This window comes from Thunnus thynnus, chromosome 8 (assembly GCF_963924715.1).
Source record: "Thunnus thynnus chromosome 8, fThuThy2.1, whole genome shotgun sequence".
NCBI classification, from domain to species: Eukaryota; Metazoa; Chordata; class Actinopteri; order Scombriformes; family Scombridae; genus Thunnus; species Thunnus thynnus.
Window position 1 is genome coordinate 16,104,549 of NC_089524.1, and position 25,266 is coordinate 16,129,814.

At 40.2% G+C, this 25,266-nt stretch overlaps 1 protein-coding gene across 2 annotated transcripts; it reads right to left on the bottom strand.

Annotated features, from left to right (window-relative positions):
• Window positions 1-113: 113 nt before the first annotated feature.
• rubcn (rubicon autophagy regulator) lies at window positions 114-24,477 on the bottom strand. Of its 2 annotated transcripts, XM_067596758.1 has the most exons (21): window positions 24,047-24,477; window positions 21,406-21,559; window positions 20,534-20,617; window positions 18,992-19,151; window positions 18,672-18,778; window positions 18,091-18,316; window positions 16,817-17,248; window positions 15,050-15,145; window positions 14,336-14,451; window positions 13,857-14,055; window positions 12,792-12,899; window positions 11,851-11,925; window positions 8,730-8,790; window positions 8,039-8,171; window positions 7,726-7,871; window positions 7,160-7,224; window positions 6,670-6,908; window positions 5,963-6,024; window positions 5,684-5,837; window positions 5,444-5,537; window positions 114-2,695 (listed from the first exon to the last, which is right to left on the bottom strand). In XM_067596758.1, the coding sequence occupies exons 1-21, from the start codon at window positions 24,082-24,084 to the stop codon at window positions 2,559-2,561; spliced, it is 2,886 nt and encodes a 961-aa protein (XP_067452859.1). In that variant the 5' UTR covers window positions 24,085-24,477; the 3' UTR covers window positions 114-2,558. The 2 variants fall into 2 exon arrangements, with proteins under 2 accessions (XP_067452859.1, XP_067452860.1); XM_067596759.1 differs by lacking the exon at window positions 11,851-11,925.
• Window positions 24,478-25,266: the final 789 nt, after the last annotated feature.

A 25,266-nucleotide genomic window follows, 5' to 3' on the forward strand; every position in this document is an offset into this window, starting at 1 on the left:
CATCTTATGTGCACTGACTAATCAATTCATCTCTTCAGTACTAGTTCAGCTGAACACAACAGAAAAGCTGAGTCCGCCAAACAGAAACCTGCACACAAAAACAATAACCCTCATTAACAGTCTGGCCAGTCTTTTATTGTCAATATAATTACAAACAAAGGCAAATTAACACAAACAATAATCATAATAACAATAATTACCATTTTAATAATAGACAATTTCATCTGTAGTGCACTTTAAATCTCCTCATGTCTCCATGTTAAAGGCAGTCCAAAGACAAACAAACAATCTGCAGAGCTGAGGAGGCTTTTCAGAGTCAAGCGGTCACTTCATTCAGAGTTTCTTTTAAAAGCAGTTGGGTTAAAACTAAAGATGTAGGCTACAGTTCATCGCTTTAATGCGTGTGGGCAGTTTATGATGGTTTACTGACTTGAAGATCACATTTATTGCTTTAAGTAGTATCCCATGAGAGTGTGATCATCTCATAAGGGTTTGTACATATAAAGAGAAGCCTGTTTATAGTTTAGAGAGGTATGTACTCTGCTGCCTAATCCATTAAAAGTTTGGTGCACATAAAACTGTGCTTGGGACAAACATACGAGACAAAAATTGAATTTCTGATAAATTTGATTTCTTTAGTGGATTGCACACTTCCCACAACTTTCTTTCTACCATTAACTTTTGAGTGAATTTCAGATGTTTTTTTTTTTTCTGTATGTCCCAATCCAATTGGTCCTGAAGCAAAACTGAAGGGGTCACCAGATGATTTAAAGACCAACAGCTTGCTTTATTCTTCTAAAATCATTTCTGGGCCTCTAAAAATCCTTCAAATAAAACAAATTCAGAAGGAAAGATTAGTTTGGTTTAATGTGCACACTAAGAATATAAAGTGCGCTGAAGTAGACATTGCTAAATTTTAAGGGGCTACAAGCTCAACAGGTAGAATAATGGGAGTAGTATGAATATAATCTATTGTGTTGTGGACTTCTTTTTTTGGACTGACACCCTTCATACAGTCGTGCAACCCAGGTGACAGGAGCTTCATTAAAAGAAAGGGGAACATTTCCGACACACAGAAAAATCCCCAAACAGTGACATCCCAACTCGCCCCTCCAACAAAAACAGACAGGATCAGTGCAATTAACCGGACTCTCTCATATTAATCCAAAACCTACGACGTTAGAAAACAGGCAAGTGCTGATTAGGCTGGTGCAAACCATTTGTGCATGGCTGCAAGTACAGCAGGTAGACACGTGTGCACATACAAGCACTCTTATTCACACAGCTCTTTCTAGTAATCAAACACAAACACACACACACACATACATACATACATACATAAAGCAGCACAAAAATGGAGCATTTGCAGTCTCATTTAAAATATTTGCAACACTGACTCTGTAACATCTTTCAGAAGTCCAGCCCGTCTCTTAATTCAACTTGCCAATGTAACTCCACTAGCTCTGCCAGTCCAAGTTCATTGGTCCCAGAGGCACATTAGCGTGGCTAAAATAGCTTAAAACAGAGCAGTATGGAGTGGGGATAAGAAAGGATAAGTTAAATATCTTCATGATTTCAATTTAAAACAAAAAACCTCAACATAAAGGGCAGGATCGCTCAAATACAGAATCTGCACCGAAAATCAGTCAAACCATAAAAGAGGTTGAAACTTTGACTTCATATTTGATTTTTTTTTTTTTTTTTTAAAAACATATCCTGCCTTTTTAAGTCACAAAAACAAACTTCAGCTAAGCCAGTAGCTAGTAAAATCACCAGAGGTGAAGCGGTTTCCAGAAGCTGCAATTGTAGGAAGGAGAAATATCAAACCTGGGTACAATAATCTGGGGGAAAAATACTGTTGTCACATGGGTTAGTTTTACCACAGGGGACGATATACAAAGTGCTGAGAAATTTATACAATCTTTGGCCCTTTCCACACATGGAACTGCAACACGGCGAATATCCCCGTAAGACAACGGGTTTCATCATTCACTTCACAGGATTGAAGCCACATGGCGGCAACAGTGTTGAATATTTGACTTAATATTTGAGTTCTTAAGTTTTTTTCCAAAGTGAAAATTTTTCATCATATAGGGGCTTTAATGATCATGTTTTATGTAGAAGGATTACGTGTGAAAATATTTTTAAAGCTACATTTCTTTGAGGAAAAACTAATTTAAAAATCTTCACGCCATGGGAAGCTTGAGTTCTTTGGACCAAAATAAGTCACTCAATCTTTACGGAAACAGGAGTCAGCCTTCTCGTTACACCTGACACATTCCCACAATAAAGTGCATGTGTGAAAGGGGCTTACAGAAAATACATCAGAAAAATCAATAGCTGTCATGTTCCTGAATGACTAACACAACTGCCCTGATGTAGTAAAACCAGCACATCTGACAATAAGTAGTAAAATCAAAACAGCTGTCTGCACTGAGTACTGTCAACCGGGTGTGGGAGGACTAGAACGGAGCAGGAGATGTGGTCAGTCACTACAATCATGGTCGCGTTTGTGCTCTTCTTTTTTTTTTTTCTCTGAGTTTGCTCTTTTCTCAGCACTAGGTCCCACCTCCCTCGTCCTCTTGTTCCTCCATGTTTTTGCGCGCCATCCTCTCTCTCCGCTCTGCCAGCCGCTGACATCGAGGACAGCTCTTACCTGCCCGGAAGCAGCTGCGATGGTAACATGCGTGGCACTCTAAAGAGGGAGAAACATCAGGAAAAACAAGCGTCAGTGGTGTCAAAAATAAAACAGTTTAAAGCATTCGCTGCAAAAAAAAAAAAAAAAAGTCTCATCTTAACAGGCGGAAGATAACAGAAGCTTCCTTTTCACAAAGAGCAGTCCCCATCTGCTCAACCAAACACTGTTCACAAACCGGTTCAACTGGTTTACCGACGATGAGAAGTGATGCCCCGGCAGAGCAGCCAATCACAATCAGACCTGAAGGAGGAAGCACGAGCAGGGAGGGTATAAAAAGCGCAGAAGTTCAAGGAAGCGAGACAGAAGGTAGGAGGAGGCAGGTATGTGAGAAAGCTGAGATCCGTGGATACACACACCACACCCTAAACCACACAATCCTCTTCCAAAAGAGGCCATCAGACGACTAAAAAAACCTTGTAACGCCTCAACTAATCAGCTTCAACAGATACATATGACTGAGATCCCTGCCTACAGTTGTTTTGTTTCTACATTCAAAATCAAAAGGTAATGAAGGATTGAGGAAATGACAGGCAACTCAAATTCAAAAACAGTGTTTATTTCACATTTTCATGAAGCTTAAATAGTAGCAGGCAGATGTAAAACAAACTAAAAAAAAAAAAAAGCATAAATTACACATTCATTCTGACACAGTAAATCACATCCGCACAATAAAACATTCTTCCTTCAACAAAAGTCGAAAAAAAAACACAAAAATGGCTTAAAAACAACTATAGATGAGGCAGCACAACATCTGGCAACGTTCCCACTGAGCTTGTGCAAGAGTCTGCAGGTCTGCATTAATATGATACACTACATCTGTTGGGATGAATTATAATAAGTGAAATCAACTCGAGTAGTGTTTGGTTAAAATGAAAAGCATCTCCTCCGCTGGCTCATAGGGAACACGTGTAAACAGACAAATCTGACAAATGCTCAGATTGAAATTCATGACCAGAGAAAACTTAACTGTAAACATAAAAAACTGTTGCCATCCCTAACAAAAGAAATAATCTTAAAACAGTAATCCATCTCTTGGTAACAGGGTGTGACCGAGACAAACTCAGAGCCAAAGGCAGGAAACTGCAGCCTTGATGCCAGTTTCAGTTGTCAGTCATCAAGCTTCACACATCAGCACCTCTAGTATCTACGCCAAAAAGGTATCCACCACCAAATAGCTGCCAAAATATGTATCCTCCACCAGTTATGCAACTTTGCAGAACCACAACAAAGAAATACCAAAACCACCAAAGTGCCAGGAATTCAGCAGCAAACGGGAACAGCAGTAGAAGAAGAAGTGTGAAAAATGTCTCAAATCACCAGACAGATGAAAGATTGTAAAGAAAGAGGAAGAAATATAGAAGCAGCACCACAAAATTCAACTTATTACAAGATGACTCTATCAGAGTTTAGTTTAATATTCTTGCAACAGTAAACTATGGCTGCTAATGATTATTATTATCATTCATCCTTTGGTCTATAAAATTAATATTTTGTTTTATCCAGCAGATCCATCAAGTATTTTAGTATTTGACGTACTGTAACTTCTACCTTCATTCTTTGCAATCCTAGAGACAGCTATGAAATATCGTATCTTAGCCCTTTATTGCTTTTACTCTTGTCCTCCATCTCCCCCAGCACAATCAATGATGTCATCTTTCTCTCCTCCCTCTGTCTTGCTCTCTTTTTCTGCCCCTTCCCTCGTCTTCCTGCCTCTGGTTACTCTCCTGGCTTTGCGAGTTTTGCGCGTTCTCCAGTTAGCCCGGGTTTTATCAACTGGCTCTTGTTTGCCTTGCTCCTCAGTATCCAGCTTTCTTTTTCCATCACTCTCCTGACTCCTGTCCTCCTCTCCCCTGCTTCTCTCTCTGGGAAAAATAGCTGACAGCTGATGAGTTTTCAGCTGTTTCATAAATGTTAATCTCTCCACTTTTTCTGCACCAGATTTTGTTTCCTTCTTGCCTTTGTCTGGCATTTTGTGATCTTCCTCTGTCTCCTCAGTTCCCCCTCCTTTGTCCAATAATCTTTTTTCAGACTCTTCATTTCTTTCTTCCACTTTCACTTCTGTTTTCCTCTCATCCTCTATCTCTCTTTTTGAGAAACCCTTGGTTAGACTCACTAACCCTGACATCTTCCATCGTCCTTTCCTCTCTTGCCCTATTCCTACTTCGTCTAAACTTTCCATGCTGCTGCATGTTTCACTGTCACTGTCCCTTCCATCTCTTTTTGAGATGCTCTTCTTCAGTCGGTCTATGTGAAGAACTTTAAGTAAATTGACTTTTTCCCTTCTTGTATGCTCATCTCCCCTTTCCTTACTCTTTGCCCTCTCTTTGCTATAAACCTCCTCACATTCGTCCTTTCCTCTCTCCTCTCCTCCTTTATCAGATTCTTTCTCTTCTTCCTTCTCTGATTCTGTCTCTCCTGTCATCTCCTGCTCTTCCTCATTGCCTTTACTCCTGGATAAAGCTTTAAACAGTTTTCCAGGAGTCAAAGTTTGAAATATTCCTCCTTTTTCCGATCTTGCTTCTGCTTTGTCCCTTGGCTCCCCTTGTTCTCCACTGTTCACCCCCTGATCCACTCCTAACTCTAAATCTTCCTCCCCTCCTTCCCCCTCCCTCCTGCCTTGGATGAGGGCCCTTGTCAGCCTACGAGGTTTGGGGATCTTCCAGTCTTTCCAGGTAAGTGGAACGGAGAGGCGGGGAGAGGGGGCTCTTGAGCCACCCAGGCCTGCCGCCAGCAGAGAGGGCTCACCTTCGCAGCGCTGGCACTTGCTCAGATGAAAGGGGAAGATGATGTCTTTGTCGTTGCCGCAGAACTCGCACACAAAGCCCTTCGCCTGGCACAGCTGGAGAAGATCAGTGAAAAGGTGACAGAAAAAGCAACTGTCAGCTGGGATTAAGCCCACTTCATACTTAACTTGTGTTTTTTTTTTTAAATCACTACAGTAAATTAACTTGACAAACTCTCCTGATTTAAATATATTTATCTTACCACACAGCCAGCTACGTGCATGGTACCAAGTTTAAGCAGCTCCTTCAGTCGGGGAGCCAGGTCCCCGCTGCGCACAGAAGTGAGGTCATTGAGGGAGAACAGGTGAAGGTCCTCAGTCAGGTGACCTGGTAGGCTGTCAAACTGGTCCAGAACCCTGAAGGACACAAGCACACACACACAAAATCACAGTTACCATGCCTTGAAGGGAACATGATTTGGTGCACATACGCTCAAAGGATCTGAAAGTATTGTGAAACTCAGAAACATGCACAAACTTACTCTTTAGCAAAGCGACAGGTCTTAAAGAGATTTTTCATATGAAACAGCTGCATCCTCAAAACCTGAAAAAAAAGGAAAACAAAGGCTAAGTTCAGTTCTCAATTACAAAATCTGTGCTCTGAAAGTGTTAAATAGTCACCCGCTGTGCCAGCGGACTGAGGCTTCTGACTGAGGTGAGATAAGAGTCATTTCTCCCGTTTCCATTTGTCAGCGGGTACAATCTTCCTAGACACACCATTAAAAACACTTTTGTGCTAAGTAATTTATCCACGGAAGGTCTTTAATGTGTATTCAGGCTCTTTTAGCACAGTTCTGCTTCATAATCACACAGTTTAGGACTTTAAATACATGATCTGAGTTAAATTGAGATCAACTCCTTTAGAACAAAGTGCCCTTTTCAGCATCACCTTAATATTTGTTGTTGAGGGCATGAATGGCTTTATTCATTCTGGTTTCCTACCTAGAGAGTCTGGGGATGTAAAGCAGCAACTTCGGTCACAAGTTTGCCATTTAACAATTAGGACACTTCATGCTCAACGCACAACAGAAACATTATGGTCCACAGTGTCTGTTTATCCTCAAATTCCATCGTGTTATTGGCTACTGGTAATTAGGGTGGGATTCCCACTATAGTTACCAGTACACAAACTTTACAAACATTTTGCAAATGTTTAGCTGGTGTCTTATTTTCTACCCTGTCTCCTCACCCTGACAGCCTCCAGAGGTTTGGTCTTCTTGTACAGGCCGCTGTTGATGTCACTAGGGTTGAACAGCGGGTCTCCAGCAATCTTACTCAGCAGGTCCCGGGCAAAGTTGCTGACGTAGTACTTGCTGAAATCCCACTTCATCAGCACTCGGCCGGGAACCACGGCCTGGGCATTCTCATGACAGCACTGGCAGAAGTAACGGCCGAGGTATTCACAGTAACGCAGTCGCTTAATATAATCTGTGACGGGGACAGATAACAGAAACACACGATGGGGGGGATTCAGGAAAGGAAAGTACCAAATTTTAGGCCAGCTGATCAACTCTTATACTTTCACTTTTCGATTGTGAAATTAAATTAAAAACAAGAACTGAAACTGCATGTAGACAATCAATGTTTTGATACTGTTATTAATAGAAAAAAAATGTATTGTATGTTAAAAACTTAAAGGCTTTTTCATATAAAAGTATTTCTGGGTTTTTTGGTTGTACCTGGGTCAATCCGGGTGCCACAGCCCGCGCAGCGGTAGTTCTGTTTCGCCACAACTATCTTCCTCCTGACAGAGAAAGAAAATGTTTAAGTAAAATAAATTTTGCAGGACACAGGGTCATTACAAAGGGATATTATCTGAGTCTTAAATTTATGTTCTATTTTTGTGCACTTAAGAGAAGCATCAGTAAATACTGCAAGCGAGGAGCTTCAAACTGTCCTTATATTGTTTCTCTCTGTGCCTCTTGGTAAGCTCTTTTATCTTAGCTGTAGTTAGTAGGAATGGCAAATTTAAAAAAAACATAGATGAAAGACTAAAATTTTGTTTTAGAGCTTCATTTTGTGTCTGAAAAATACCCCCTTAACAGTTTAAAATCCTGTCGGCTCACACAGACAATGCAACTGTCTTTTATGGTTCATTAACAAATAGTTAAATTAAGCAGCATTATGACAAAGAAAAGGTTACAATAAGTGAACAATAGATTAACATCCCAGATTTAAAAAAGAGCAGCAAAAAAGAAAGAAAACGTGAAGGCAGAGGGCAGGACAAAACCTGATGTGGACTCACTTGTGGGGAGGCTGAATGTTGAAGATGATCTGCGGTCGGGGCGGCGCCCACTCGAGGTTGCCTCGGACCCGAATCCTCAGCTTGTAAATGTCGGCGTGTTCACCATCATCAGGTGAGATCGGCAGAGAGTCAGGAATGGGCAGCAACTGAGAAACAGCAAATGAAGAGTGGAGTGAGTTCAGAGTTTTGTTGTCTTGCTGTTTGTGTGAAGGTGCCACATACTGTGAGTCTAGTTTGTCGAATTATATTCAGTGTCATGTATTATTTCATGTTTGCTGCCATGTGTAGAGAACTGAATTGTGCTGAGATGTACCTTCTGCGGAGCATCATGTTCTGGGACCAGCCAGTCAAGCTCTGAGGCGGCAGGTAGCTGCATGCCCTCGAACTGCCTGAGCAAACCCATAGCTACAGACTCAGCTGAGTTAGACTGGAGGAAGGAAGGAGAGCTGAAAACACACAAAGAGGGAGAGAAAAGTGTTTAAAACACCTGATAACAGTTTAATGCATGTTTTACCCACAGAGTTGACATAAAATCCCCTATGTGGTTTATCTTATTGATATCATAGGAAATCTGGTTATTCTTATTAAATATCTTTTGTCTTTATAGATGAAAGTCTCTTTGGGTTTTCTACTATTTCTTCTATTTTTTCTGTCAGAAATTAAACCTAACACAGCAACTGCATACTTTGGGCTAGATTTACTAAGACTTTAGCTGAAGTCTGATACCTGGAAAGACGAACGCAGCAATAATTTATAAATAAGCACATATTATTTTGAACAAAACAAGCAGTCAGTCCAGGAGCTGAGTGCGTCATGAGCTGCTGCCTTAGTAAGTCAGGAGCTAAATAAACACACATCTGCAGCTCACATTTGCTCTACACTATTTTCTTAGTAAACCTGGTTCTTTGTCTCTTGCAGACTAATTAAACATTAGATTATTAAGATTCTAAAAAAAACTACAACACAAAGAATTAAGATGAACAGGAAGAGTTTATGTTACTTACATGGACTCTGAGCTGAGAAAAGACCTGCTGCTGGAACTCACACTACGCTTAATGTCTGCATCTGGAAGACACAGCAAATAACAGTAAAATAACAGAAACATGAATACCATTAAGAAACAGAGACTGGTACACAGACAGGAAAACCTTTTCATCCACCAGCCACAGAGACTAAAAGATTGTAAATACCTGTGCAATAAAATTCAAAAAATTGTTTGATTCTTTGTATGAAGAACAATCAGATTATGGATCATTCTGTCTGGTGATTGGCTGGTGGATGGTGTTAAAATTTCTACTTCAGATGATATGGCGCTATTTGCTACAGTTAAGCAAAAAGGAAAAAGGAAAAGTGATCTGGGACCCAAAAGTCAAAGAAATCCAAAAAAGGCAATCTAAATCTTTAAAGATACCAAAGTCAAAGTTCATGAAAAACCAAAATCACAACTCTTATTAAATTCAAGCATGCTTTTGAAGTCATTTTAGCAAGTAGCATGCAGGAAAGCCAGAGAAATTATAGAGTATTTTCTCTAAGCAAAGACAATAAGCAGTGCAGGTTTGGCAGGAGACCGCCTGCGTGAATTCTTGTATGACTATTAGAGCTTCTTTCTATCAGAAGATCAACATTCTTGTTTGTTCACATAAAAAAAAGGGTTGGATTCAAAGGCCTTCAGGGTACAGTCACTCAAAGCTACAGCATGTTACAAGAGCAGCAAAGAGCTGGATAAGGAAGTTAGTCAGCTGCAAGATTCAACAAATGGCCTTTGTTGTTCATGTGCAGGCATAGCTTCAACTGGAATGATTGTACAACAAAAAAAAAAATTAGTTATTGTTGCATAAACGCTAAATCAGATCGGCCTGAAGACATAATCTGTCTAATAACTCTCTGGCCTCATTTGTGCTGATGTTTTGGGGCGTTTAACTATTGCAAAGTACTACTACAGGTACAGGACAACTATCATCAGTGGTGCAAAAAGCACATGAAGGCAGACAAGGAAAAGCAATGGATTTCTGCTAATTTTGTGTCCAGAGGAGCGAGGTGTAATTGCAGCACTGTATATGTAAGAGATTAGGAGTAATATATAATAATCACTGGAATTAGGTAAGTTCAATTAACTATTTTCTTTTCATTCCTTCCTATAAGCACACACACAAAATCACCATGAGCAATTAGACACTATGACATCTGGTCCTTGATTACTGACATACACCCTACTATGCCTGAGGAAGACTGACTAAACCAAATATGAAAATTGTTTTGACCAAATATCTTGAAAACAATCATTAATAATGTGAGTATGATAAACAAACAGGTAAAACGTGGTTTTCTGTAAACACTTTTGCACGAAATGTAATAAAAGTCTATTGGATGTTTGAGTGCTATTCATTTGTATTTCCATCAGATCAGTGTTTAAATGCCATCACGCCTATTAATTCAGTTGTTCATTTGAGTTAAGATTAGGTTAAATGATTGGTTGGATTGGTTCAGTTTACGGGAAATTATTTTGACATTTTGACAAATTAGTATGAATTATTTAGAAATGTCAGGCAAGATAGAAGCATTCACAACTCATATAGGAAAGTATTTAAATGGTATCATAATATTATGAACCAAGTCCTGAGCAATATGTGATATATTTACATCTCTATAGATGCAATCATGTTCATGATGGGTCTCTGAAATCTCAAACAGGTACAGATAAACCAGCTTGTGCACGCTTGATGAAAACATCACATTGCCGGTGCTGCTGTCTGCCGTTAACCATCACAACATTAAGACCACGATTTTTCTAAGAAAAAGCAGCTAATATCGAATATCTTAAAACGAACAACAAGGTAGATGGATGGCGCATTGGAAAAAGAGAATAATGGGATGGACGTATGGATGGAAGGAAGGATGGATGGGTGGATAACTTTTATAGTTTGTAGTCAGTTGCCACAGAATGGCAGCTACCAACTCCTCTCCTCCCATGAGCCTTCCTAAACTCTAACAGGTACAGGCACATTTATCCTCCCGCACCTCCAAAACCCTGGAGCGCTGAGCAACAAGCACCAACACAAACAGCCAAGCACACATTTCAGCTGAGGGGAGGAGGCAGCTGGCTCCACTCCAAACTGAAAACTTTAAAAAAGTCCCTGCCCTGCTCCGCATGAATTTTTGTGGACCAAAGCAAAACTTGAGAGTCATATGGGGAAAGTAACATTTGAATCTGAATAACACCGCAACCAAAACTCAATAGGGACTTTGGCTCTGATTACTTGCCAAACAGGCAGATTCAGCATGGGATAGTTGCAGAAATATGATAATCTGAAGAATACAAGAACTGAACACTGCAACTATTGTTCATTAAACTCATCTAGTGAAGTATTCTGATGTTTGGGTAAAGAAATATTCTAGTGTTGGGAGAGCAGCTCAATTTATAGCTTAAGCATCCGCCTGGATCCTACTGTTCACTTCTTTTTTTCATCATACTGATTATTTCTGTCCAAAATTGTGTATTTTTTTTTAATGAATTAGTCAAATGACTAATTCATTAAAATGATAAGACTAACACAGTCTTATCAGCTCACAGGCATTTAAAATAAATGTAGTAAATCAAACTCAAATGAAATGTTAATAAAAGGATGTACTCCTGTTTTTAAAAGTTCTTTAGTCAGGCCTTTCACATAAAGCTTTCATAGTACTTTGGCTATTGTTTAAGTACTTCTGTATTTCCTTTCTGCAGGCTGGTAAAGCATGACCTCCTGTGCAAGTATATAAAGTAGCATAAAATCAATCGATATTCGATCAATCAATAAATATATTTATACACAGCACTTTACAAGGTCTTTTGGATATTTTGGAGTCGACTTTTGTAGTGTCTGTAACTGTACTGAGAGTTGTTTTTATTGTTAGATTTGGACAGAATCAACCAGTGCAATTTAACAAAGACAAGAAAATAAGCTATAAACTGAACGGCTATAGTTATGCTCTAAGTGCTACCCAGTTTCAGAGGAAGGATTAAAAGTAGAAATTCTCAGTTTGGAGTGAAGCCATCAGCTTCCTCTCAAGAGAAGCGCTGCCCTAGTAAAAAAAAAATCTGTATGTAGCTGTGGAGCCTCGCCCGTCCGTCCAGCCTGCAGATACCTGAGAAGAGGGAGGCGAGTGACAGCGAGAGGCCGTTCTGTGACACCGCCAGCAGGGACTGACCCTCGCAGCCATCTGAGAGACAGAAACTAACACTCAGCACAACCAACACCACAAGCATGAACATTTCAAACGCAAACAGTCCACAGAGCTGTGTGTCAGTGTCACAGGCAAACATACAGCATACTGCATTGATACAGTACATGTGTACATGTACATGTGGAAGTCATGCAGTAATATTAGCCCCAACATACCACACATTTTGTATGCACATACAAAATGTGCACACACACACACATACATACATACAACCAACACACAAGTACATGCACACATTCAATCCAGGTTAATATTTACAAAGCAAAACATGCTCTGATATATCTACAGGTTAGAGATTAGTCACTTTCAGTTACAAGTCGACACACAACAAAACAGCAGATGGCATATCTTTGCCTAATTCAGAGAAAAACTATTTTAAAAATGACTTGATAAATACTGGTTGGAATATGCCACAAAAATTTCCCTAGACTGAACACACACTATCTAATTACCATGACCATGTAAATCCAAGATATGCCGACTCACATGACTGCAACGTCTATAACACTAATAAAAAAAAACACTATAGATACCATTCTGTGACCTTTCTACTCAGACTTCAGAGTTTATGGTCCGTGGTAAAAACGTGACATGCTTGGTGAGTGATATGAAGCCAGTGTGGTGATGATGTTATGAATTAGGAGTGGAACAGATAAAAATCTTCACACAGACACATGATGAACTACTCAGAGGCTTTCTACACGTTTCTAGTTAGTTTTTTTAGTAGTGAAATGATGCGAGCTGATATCTATGCTAATTGTGATGCTCAAAAACATTTCATTTTTGTATGTTTCTCTCCCTGTGTTAGTCTTTGCTAGAGTTCCCTCATTCCCTCTCTCTACCTCGTAGTTCGCACTCCTCCACCTCCTCGGCTGAGCCGGAGTCAGACAGGCCCTGGTAGGAGTCTTGGGAGCTCCTCCTGGAGCCTCCGCTATCAGTGGAATGGAAAACTGGAACAAATGGAAGGAAGCGGGAGACAGAAACAGAGTGAAACAGAAATTAATGACAGAAATCAACAGTAGCAAACAGCAGCATATGGCTGCAAAGTTAATAAAGGACCAAAGGATCGTCTTATCATTTTAATGTGCAGAGATATGTAAGGATGATCATTACTTTTCTCCTTTGCTAATGTGTGCTGAGTGAAGGAATGTGCCTTAGGAGGCCCACTCCTCTCTTTCCATCCTGGCTTAGGCCCAAACAAGGTACAATTCTTTGTCTTGGAGAAAACAGGACATGTTGAGGGGTCGAAGGCCACATATGGCTTGAGGCTCTTCCTTGATTTGTGTCTTTAGATGATGTGGCTCTTAGTTAACATACATGTGCATGTAAATGTATCTCGTGGCTGTTTGCCATTGGCTGTAATCCATAAGTTTGTATGATTCGACCAATCGATGATCAGTTCTTTGTCTCTAAAGACTATAAAAAGGTCAGTTTGGCTTTGTATAGCGAGACAGAGGAATGATTCGCTTTGTGTGAGTTCTGTCTCTTTATTGATCAATAATAATTTCATTGATCTTCAGATCAACCAGTGTCTGTGCTTGTGTCCAGTGTTTTAGCAGCAATTCCACAACATGGCCATGAGGCTAATTTCCTGAGCCTGGAGGAAAGACTTCAGATATTAAACTGGTTAAATACATGCCAAAGAAATGAGTGGGGGTCCCTAAATTAATGAAAGCAATAGCAATGAAGTTGTTTGCTGTTATATTGCAAGAATATTAAGAATGTTCCAGATGGTGTTAAAAAAAGATTTAAGCTATTAATGCACATGTAATAACAAAGTATAAAACCATAAAATAGGAACTAATCAACATAAAATGTCTTAGTTGACCATGAATCATATAAAGGAATCATCATGCACACGTACAGGCTCTTCATTTAACATTTCCTCTCTACTAATGGCGGCTTACTGTGCTGGGAGGTTGTGCAGGGCGGCAGCCGGTTGCGGCGGATCTGCTGCCTCCGCAGGCGTATCTTCTGCTTGAGCTGTTGAATCTCACAGTCGCTGTCTCCCTCCTCCTCGCCCTCCTCCTCCTGACGCCGCAGGTTGTACTTCATCAGCTCGATGGCTGCGATGAGGGACTCCGAAATGCTGAAATGAGCGTTCTCCTACAGAAGTAAAGAGGAAATAAGAAATCAGTCAAGGGAGGAGACTGCTTCATTTCAGCCATCTTGCATTCTGTCAACTTCAACATAGTACTTTTAAACCTTCATCTATCACAGAATTTGCTCAATTTTAGCGATGAGATTTTTTTTTTTTTAATCAAATATGCCTTTTTGAAGCACTTTGAACTGCACCAACTTGCATGAATTGGCTTTGACTCTATTCATTTATTAGTGCCAATATCAATCATTATTAATCATGTATCACACTGGACCAATCACTGACCTTTTCTAGGTCAGCACAGCTGCCAAAGTCCTGCTCTGACAGGTAGCTGATGAGGCTCTGGCCCTCTGATGGCTTCCTGAACATCCCATCTGGAACACTGCTGTTCTGGGACCCATCTGAAGCAACCAAAACATATATACACACTCAAAAACATGACAAGAAGATTAATCATATCTGTGGTGGTTTAGAGTTTTGTTGTTGGGATTTTAATGTAATCAGTTGTATCTTTCAAAATAAATATATGGCTTTTAAAATGTCTCAAAAACTGAAACAAAATAAAATGCTCTATATCAACCAACTGCATACATGAGAAGCTCTTATCTGAATCATGCACTCCCAGACGTGTTGTGTCAGGTAAGCTAAACTTCACACAAACAAACAAACACTGTGGCTGACCTTTCCATGAACATCCAGTTCAGGTCCAGAGTGTCATGTTTATAGACCAGCTGATTCACTTGCTACACTCACAGGAATGTAGCAAATGAATCAGCTGGTTTTCAGGAACTGAAAAATAATTTAATTCCACATACATTTCCTATCTGCTATCTGCTATCCAGCTCCCTCTAATATTTAAGCCTGCTGTGGACTTTTTGGCTCACTGCATCAGAGCATAGGCTCAATGCAAAGTTTTTCTACAACTGCACTCATTTTAAGTGCAACAATGTCTATAAGAGCTTTTGTTGAGTATTAGACACAGAATTTCAGAAAACTCACGAGACTCCATGTAGAGGGAACTGGGGGTGCTAGCATCACTGCGCTGAGGTGAGAAAGGGCTGTAGTCCTTCATACAGCACTCATCACCAGCTGATTCTAGGAGACAAACAGTCCATGTTAAGGGCCTCTTATCACCTACATGCCACTAAAATTAATACTGAAATTGATGGGAACATGGATATTCATTCATACACAGAGATGGGAAAGCAACTGGTTAAACACTGTTTTAATTTTTCCAGCCTTCTAGTGTAAAACAATCAATAAAATCTATGGAAATGGTTCATTTTATTACATGCAGAAACAAAAATATGGCTGCTGACCTTTGTCAATATAATCACTCAAATTTAAACTGCTATGCATAAACTGGAACACAAGAGTCATTCAACTCTTTCACTGAAGGAAATATGAGTTCTTTGCTACAGTGAATTACAATATACAACTGTTTTAAGGTCTACCTGCTGTTCATGTAACAAATACAGGAAAACAACTGCTTTGCTTCATTTGTCACATTTACAGATGACCCATTACGTTTTAGTATTCACACAAATTCTTAATGGAAATGCCAATATTACTATCAGGACATCATTAGTCTAACTGTAATGAAGTATATAAATAACTTGACCATGATTCTTTCTATGAAACAGTTTGATAAATCATGAAAATGTGTGCATGAGAACAAACACAACACAACAACAGACATTGAAAGTGACCAGTAGTGACCCTTATCACATCAATTTGACCTGAATAAAAAATAAAAAACAACCAAAACACAAAAAAAACATTGACAATACAAATGAAGAGCTTAGGGCAAGACTTGAAATGAGAGGGTAGGAGAGAGTTCATCCGCATGCAGAAGAAAAAGAAAAAGGGGGGTGGGAGGGTTCAAGTGACGGAGTACAGTGGAACTGCACTGCCAACCTGCTACCGGATCCTCTATTATTATGGTGATTTTCCGTTGGCCCCCTCCTTCGCACAAACGGTAGAAAAAGAGAGAAGAAAGAGATTGAGCAAGAAGAGAAACAAAGTTACCTCAAGCCAAGAAAGGAAGATGGTGTGTGCAACGAGAATAGAGATGTTAATTAGGCAAGGTTCAAAACGTTCAGAGAGGAAGTGTTGACCGTCAGAGAAAGGATGTGGTCTCACCACAACCCCCATATAAGGAAGCATTAATTTTATGCAAACTGCAGGTAGGTTTCCATTGCCTGCAAGAAGTCTCCTCTCTAAAAACATGCTACCAAAACCAGCTGATTTCTGATCAAACATAGATACTGTATAGAAAAAGGAAAAAGAAAATTATTTATCAAGGGCCATCAGATCACTGCTTCCCATAATATGGTTTAATCTGTGAACATATGGCACATTATGTTGTTGCATTATGAGAGACAGAAATAAACCAACTACTAAATGTTTACACCTTAACCTCACCAAACTAAATACTATATTCACCGTCATGTTACCTGGTTCATGTATGTTGTAATTGCAAACCAACAATGAGGAAAAACTAGACTAGATGCTTTGTCTGCTGCAGTTTGAACGCAAAGAATTAGATTTTAGCTTTAATATATATATACATACATACTTTTGAGGTAGTAAAATATCTCCAAGCTAAAATGCTTGCAGACTTTTAGAGACATGTGGACTCCCTGATTTGACTACATTAGAAAGCACATTCATAAGAAATACTTTGAATCTATTAAATAATAAATAAACAGTTGCTTGTAAACCACAGTCACTACTGTATATCAGTTACCTCCCAGCTTAACTTACCGTTCCTGAGTTTCAGATTGACCCCTGTGTCAGAAAACGAGCGGGTGTGTCCTCGGGACCCCCGGCCTGGCCCCCTCTGGCCCTCAGAAAAAGATGAGCATCTGGGTGGGGGCGGAGCCAGGGCACTTTGTTGCATGGACTGGTCCTGGATGTCGCCCTGCTCACTGCTGGGTGTGGAGCTTCGGGAGTCGCGTCGACTGCGTTGCCCTAAGTTACCAATAGCCAGGTACTCTGGACCATCGTCATAGTCACCATCCCCAGAGTCCCCCGTCTCAGGCTGAAGGGAGGAGGAGGGCGAAGGCGACTCTGTTAGGGAGATGCAAGGAACCGACACAGGTCCAGGAGGGGGTGTCACGCCCCGCTCACTCTCCCCCGGCCTAGACACACACACCCAGGGAGGTCCCAGGCTGGAGGAGGCAGGAGAGGTAGTTTCTGCAACAAAACAGGCCGACGATTATTAAAAAAGAAAAAAGAAAAAAAGAAAGTCACTTCCCTTTCACTTGTTCATATTTTGATGATGTGAATGAACAGCCGTCCCCAAATCACGTTGACGAAAATACTGTCTTTAATCCAAATGAGCAACAATAACGTTAAAAACAAGTCCAAATTGATTTTATCAATTTCAGTGAGCACATCCAGTTCAGGACATTGAGTTTCGGAGGATGTATCAACACACATTCTTCAATAACCGACCTTGTCCTGCAACAATCAGGCCTCTGTGTGGGTCAGTGAATCTATTCGTATACTGTAGTGCATTCATAGTGTCATCCCCCAACCCTACCTCTCTGTATGTACTGACTACAAAATAGAGACCATTTTCTCTTCGTTAGCTTAATGTACGACCTCAAAATCCTTCACTTTAGTACTGACACACTCACGTGAAATTTTCAAGAACTCAAATCGTTGCTGAGATCTTAACTGAAAATCATTTTGCATTATGATCTTGCAACATTTCTGTTTGTAAAAGTGACCACAAACCAAGATGTGGCATAATATAGTAACAAATATAAGTTACCACATATGAACTTTTCTTGATCTTAGGTGCGCACCATGTACCTCACCATTACTACTGCTTTGCCTGATGGCTTTTACATCACTTACAATAAAAAAGTCCCAAATGGTATAAAAATCCATGATACTAAAATTTATTGAATAGTCTGGACCTTTTTTCAAACTAATAAACAGACACAAATGAAGAACAAGTGACAACAAGAAAGATCCTCTCCTAGCTGACTGTCTAACATTAGCCGTATCACCCTTCACCCTTTCCTCACTTGTGCTGTTGCTGTTTTGGGGTTCGACTGCTGTCGTGTTGCCGCAGTTGTGGCTGGTGGCAACTGCCTCTCGGAGGGAGCAGTTGGAGGTGGTGAGTCTGCGGTTTAGAGATTCTCCTCTGAGAGCCGTGTCAGCGTTCCTCCAGGCCCCACCGGCCCCAGGCAGCACACACAGGCTCTGGCTCTTCAACAGGCCGAGACATGGCGGGCCCTTTAGCGGGGACAACTGGAAAATGAAAAGGAAAGAGAAAAAACGTAAGGCTTTGTCCCAGTTCTTCTTCTTAAAACTTCCCCTTGTCACCATCAGTTTTGAGCAGCACTCTACAGATAGGGGTAAAAATCATTTATGAAAGACTGATATTGAAGGATCATAACATCATGTCATGCACCTAAAAAGTGTAATTAATGAAACAAACAAAAGATGAACAACAAAAGCATTGCATACAAGATAGCACAGACATTCTTGAAGCATAGCAGATCATTTCTCCTCTTATCCACAGTAAAAAAAAATCAGTCACCATCCCCACAGGACACCTTTGCAAGAATATGTTGAGGTTGTGTGATGAGTGTGTGAGACGCACCCCTACAGTGTCTACTTGGGCCAGCAGTTTAGGATTATTCTGCTCCACAGCTTCCAGACACTGGAACATGGCGGTGACATGGGGCTCGCTCAGCAGAAAGGCATCATCTGAAAAGCAGAGAGAGACGGAGAGAAGCAAAGAGAAGTAAGGAGATTAAATAAGGAGATATTCAGTAAGACATAAGTGGAGACACACAGAGAAAGTGAAAGTCATACAGATGGACATGTGAGAACCGGGGAACAGAAAGAGTAAGATAAGCTGCTACTTACTTTATTTAATATAACACAAAAATGTATTCTATATTAAAACGAACAACTCACCGTTATAGTATTTCTTTGTATGTCCCAGATGTCTGACCAGAGGTCTGAGCTGAGCCGACAGCATGTGAACCTGTAAACTGTGAAGCAGCCAGCGCTCTGCCTTGTAGCTTTCACCTGCACTCTGCATCCCGCTGCTCAGTACCGGCTCCAGATGACTGAACTAAGGACAGAGAGAGAGGGAGAAAGAGAGAAAAGTCAACCAGATATTAACAAGGGAGAGGAAAGAAACGCTTGAGAGTGCAAAAAAGCAGACAAAGCTACAAAGAGGAAATACACAAATGCTATTAATCCGAGTCAAAAGAACACATTTTAGTTGTTAGATTTTTTTCCACCATTTATTAAACAGCCATTACCACTGAATCTTGTTTTTGGATTTTCTGTTGTTGACATAATGTATGTGTTGTACTCCATGTTTTGTTTGCTCAGACTTGGTGGCAATCACCGCTCGTGCAAACTACCCAGATGTTGACAAACAACCTCACCTCAAGGTTTATTCTGTAACTGTTTTAGAGTTTTTGATCATATCAAATGATCTTTATCAGCTTGATGTGGGATTATTTTGTCAGAAACAGTGTCCAAGGGCAGGAATGAAGTCTGAAGCTCTACACAGATCTTTGTCTATTTATTCCAAACATACATTTCTGAAAATACATCACATCACATGTGACAGAGAATCTTTCCTTGGATTTTTAGTTTTTAAAAGACAAATGTGTTTTGAGTATCAATGCTGTCATGACGTAAAAATTTCTTTACATACAACATTGTAATGTATAAAATTGCCCTAATATCCTTACTTTTCATATGCCACACACAGATTTTATATTTTACTTTATACAAATTTGTAATAGATCCATCGCTGGTATGTTTGCGTGCAGCCATTTTCACCTAACAATGCAGTGGGAGCGGTTAAGGGACAGGCCTTACACCTGCGATGCAGGTGATATCATCGATGATTAGAAGGACAGACAAGATAAATACCAACCAACCAATTGTCACATGATGATTACATCATGGATGAGCCTGCTTTAAGCACTGCAGGCCAGTAACAGTGAGAGTAATGAAGATAATTAGATTCCAACTTCTTCAAGTCCCTTTGCTGTTGTAAAATCCTGTTAATGTGTCACAAAGAGAGGATAGGGGTTGAAGGGTGGCTGCTCTCCATGACAGCAACAGTTGCATTACATAACAACGCTTAGTTTAACACGACAAATAGTCAAGGACGTGTAGTGACTCTTTGAAAGGCTTTGGATGGTGTGAATGGAGTCAGGTTACAACTCTCAAATTCACCACCTACTTTCACTATTTTACATGCTGACTCGATGTTAAGAAAACAATTTATCAGCTAGATGAGGGTTGGTTTTTGTGTCACAGTGGCTGGTGGAGTAAACAAATGCAGCTGCCAATATATGAAATTAACCAGGATTAGGATAATACACATCGCTGACTTTGCAGCCTTGCTATTATAATTCCAACACTGTTTGCCAACTAAGCTTGTGAATATTTATATACCACTTGTATGTATGTGGCTGGCAGTGATCATACCTGTTCAACATGTGAAGCGAGGTGAGGGCTGATGTAACGAACACACCAGACAAACGGCCAGTAGTCTCTCTGCTTGTAGTACACCTGCAACCCAAAACCAGCTGTTATAGTAAAGTTGCCCTAGTTACAGAGAATAGCAACTTCAATAGAGACAATAAGCCATTATAGAGGTGGAATACTTCCCATAGTTCAACATTTCTCTCTGTATTCTAGAAAGTAAACTAATACTGTAATGTGTCCGATAATGTAAAAAAAAAAAAAAAAAAGTCAAAACATAAGAATAATTACCTTTTAAACTGTTAAAATGTGAGAAAACCCTGTTGCAACCATTCCTGACAACTTGTGAGTTAAACACTTAACTGTCCTAATATGCACTATCTAATGATGAGATGGTCTTGATGCCTCTTGTTCAACATTTACAGGTAGTGCACCTTGTGAGGTTTTATTTATTTATGTGTCTAGTTTGTCAGTGATATTTGTTTTGGCAACAAAATCAGTGGTCAGAGTCACCTTCAGTTCAACAAAACAATGCCCTACACTTTCACACCAAAGCCCAGTGTGATGTCAGGTTTAAAACGGGTAATCAGACTGATATTTGCAGTCTGTATTGTGAATATCAAGGAGTAACAAAAATCAATAATCTCCATGTTCAAACGAAACGATGAATCAAAACAAAATTGTTTTGCACTGGCTAATCAAACAAATTCATAGGTCAAAGTTTAAAAAAGTTTAACTTTGACTTGCAAATCTGCCAGAGCTGGCTGGAGCTCGCACAGAGATTGATCAGTAATCTTGTCTGTTAAAAGATTGAGTAAAACACAACTAAGCACAAAAAGGTAGAGTGATGTGGGTCAGATCTCCTGAGTTCTGACCTGCTCATTCTTCAATCCATGGCTGAGGATGTTGTTCATGTCCTTGTGCAGCCGCTGTAGTCCGCCGTAACGTGACCACACATTGGGGTTGTTTGTGGACAAGAGACCCTCCACCGTAGTCTTAAGGCTGGACAACAGCTTCCAGTGCTCCCGTCTGGAAGGAAAACAGGGCAGCGTGAAGAGGAGAGGCAGGGTGAGAGGAAGTTCAGGAATGAGGAAGGAGGTAAAGAAGTGCTGGTATTAGCATTGTTGTGACTTAAATCATTACTCACATGAGCAAAAATGCCTTTCCCGAAATCAGAAAATTGACATTTCGGCAGTTCAGTTATGGTAACTTTACTTAAACCTGAACTCAGTGACTAACTGGAAGTGCTGACCATCAATAAACGTTAGCAGTATCACCACAGCTTGCCCTACATAGATAGATACATAAAAAGATACTGTCCCACGGTTTACAAGGGTCCAGGTCTTAAGTGCCTGTTAACAAAACACAAGCAGAACTTTCTGACCTTTGAGTGATTTTTATGATGCATAACTGTGAATCTATATTATCTGTGCTAATTCTGCTGAAAGGAGAACACTGTGTGAGCTATAATGTGGGTGAAATCGATGCTTTACAGTTTTCATTTTGTGCACGCAAGGAGCTTCCAAATGTCTTTATGTTGATATCCCATATTACAAATTACGAACTTTATCTGGACCCACTTGCTATTATTTCCCATAACTCCTAAATGGGCCTGTTTGTACACAAGATGTGTGACCTTATCTTTAGGACAAAGCAGCGGAAATCTGTTGCTCCAAAAGTGTCATATACAAAACAAAATGATATCGGGTCACATTCCCTCAGAGCCATAAAGTGCTGGCTCATATCCAGGACTTCCTATTTTTTTGCCTAAAGTCAGCAGTCTGACTGAACGCTATTGAGAACAAGTCACATAACCATGGCGACGGGACAAAAAAATTTGCTGCCAGAGGGTACAAACACCTGAGGCTGCATTCCTCGAGTATAGGATAATTTAGCTGGTCATCTGCTGCATATATCTTTATCATGTGGTGTGTGCTTAAATGCATTATAAGATATAAACAGTCAGCCCTAAAATATGTTACTAGGTTGTAAGTGGAGTGAAAGACAAAACAGTAACCCGGGGCACATAAAGGACCACAAAACATTGTTTTGTGCAAGCCTGAAATGATAAACATATAAATTGTAATTATTATGTATCCTTTTTTCATAAAAAAAGCAACATTTATATCTCATGCAAAGAGGTTAATGGCTGGTTGAAAAGTAAGGTTATCAACCCAGGAATATCACATTTATAAGCACAACAAGGCCCTTTTTATGAAGCTGCAGTGCTGAGCAGCAGCATCACAGGATCAGCTACGGCCCAACTAATCAAATCACATCATGTAAAATGGAGAAAGGGAAACAGAGTTAGAGAAGATTCTCCACATACTATTATGGTATATGGAGAATGTTCATCATCATCCTCTATACTAGTATAGTAGTATAGAGCATGATGCTTTTAGGCAACAACAAAGATGTGTGTGTTTTGTGTGTTATTATATATTATCATGTGTGAAGCATCAAGGAGTAAAATACCACAAGGCTCAGAGAGGTTGTTGAGGTTAAGGATTAACTTCACAATTCTCTGCTTCAAGAGAGAGAGACTGTGTGTGTGTGTGTGTGTGTGTGTGTGTGTGTGTGTGTGTGTGTGGGGCGGTATTCTACTGAAGAAAACAGATTTGATTAGATAATCTGACCTTCAAATCTTAAACAAATAAAGCTATCAAGGTATCACGGTGTGCCCTGCTCACCTATCAACCAGTGTAGATAGCTGCTGATAACTTTCTCATCATCCTTGCACAGGCTGCCCTAACAAGGCGGATATTGGTACAGTAAATGCTCACATTACTGATATGACATTAGTGAATATACTGTATGTGCATTGTATAGAAAGGTAATTTAATTAGAGTTTCACTCTGTTCAAAACTAGTGAACATGTGCAGCATTTGCTCAACACAATCAATTTCTTATAGTAATCCTGTGGTCAACAAATTATGTTTGTCTGTTGACAGTCTCGAATAAAACAAGCTCTCCAGTTTGCTAAATTGTCCGATTCATTTTAGTCTAGTAATTATTAAACCCCAATTATGTACCTTTTAATTGCATTAGTAGTGTTTCGTGATAATAATCCTGCACGACAGCCAGCGAGTCGGAATGTCAACTTGACAGTTAGCGTTAGCTGTTAGCACAACCATTGGCTACTCAATGCTCTTGCGGTTAATAATAACAATAGTACTGACTGCTTTGATGCTACTAAGCTTCTACAAAACCTGTGTTGGTCAAATACTTGGCTTTTGACCGCCTGACGCCACACAGCTAGTGTTGTTAGCTTTAAGCTGTCAAACCTTGACATGTCGGGTTAGCCTAGCCTAGCTTCACAACTAGCTAGGTTAGCGTCAATACGCCACTAGCTTCCTGACATCTTTACAGTAGCTCAATTTGAGCGAGTTGCCGCTCCAGAAATCATCACTGGTCGTCCCTGATTAGCTACTGACTGATAAAGTTTCTAGTTTAGTTGTACAGCTTTACCCTTACTAGCCGGGCCGAGTAGTCATCCCACCCCAAGCTGTCACTCACCTGCGCTCCTCCGCCTCGCCCTCCGCCGTGATCTCCATGTCCTCCGGGCGGAATCGAGTGCCGTACAACGCCGCCAGCTTCACCGCTATCTCCTCCCTCCTGTATTAGATTGTAAAACGGGGTTTTGCCTCAGTAGTAGGGTTCCTCACAGGAGTCACCCGGACTTCCAGTACTCCGCCATCTCTGCCCCGCCTGTCCAAGCTGTGGATCAAAACAGTGGAGGCCGCCCCTACATGACCTGCTATCATCAGCAAGTGGGCGGAGGTGTTGAGCTCTGTTCTGCCCACCTATTGGCCATAATCACACCTTTTTACGTTAAAATAGCACTTCTCTCCGTTGTTTTGGATGTATTTAAGCAGCCCACACGTGCTTTTGCGGGCCTATTGTATGCAAATTAAACTATTAAAACCTGTGAAGTAGCTGAGAGAGATTTCTAGAGTTTTCTTTCTTCACACAGCTGCTTAATGAACTTCGCTGCCACCTGCTGTTAGAAAATGATATTGCTACTGTCCCTTATTTGAACTCATCTATTTTAGTACATACAGTATAATCTAATGATGACTCCTTGATTACATTAATTATCTACCTCCTACCTCCATATTTAACCTCTTAAACCCTGATGAACTACCTGTGGCCAGTTGTTGTGCAGCCTTGAAGGACGAGTTGAACATTGAAAAAGGTTTTTCTTGCCATAATCATTCCTCCCATTCATACTGACCATTAGAAGATCCCTTCATGATGCACTTACAATGTAAGTGATGGGGGACAAAATCCACAGTCCTCCTTCTGTGCAGAAATGTATTTAAAAGTTTACCTGAAACTGATATAAAGCCTCAGCCATACAAATTAGTCAAATCAAGTAGATATCTTTCAACGTTACAGTCTTTTTAGTACCACGGTCCCTCTTTTTGTTATTCTCATTCCACTGTAGCTCAAGAGGGAAACACTGTTCCAGGAAACACAAAGAGTAGAGTGGTGGAGATCCCAAATTTTCCAAAGACGTCAGGCATGTCAGGATTAAATTTGGAGAAATGTGTATAAATGATGCACAAAAAAATCCATTAATGACACAGAGTCTATACTGTATATATATGATACCAACAGAAAATGTAAGGATTTTTATTCAACTTTAAAGCTACAAAAGGTGAAATAAACAGAGAAACTTTGCCCAAACTTCAAATTACCATACATAACTCAAATACATAGATTATTATGTGTGA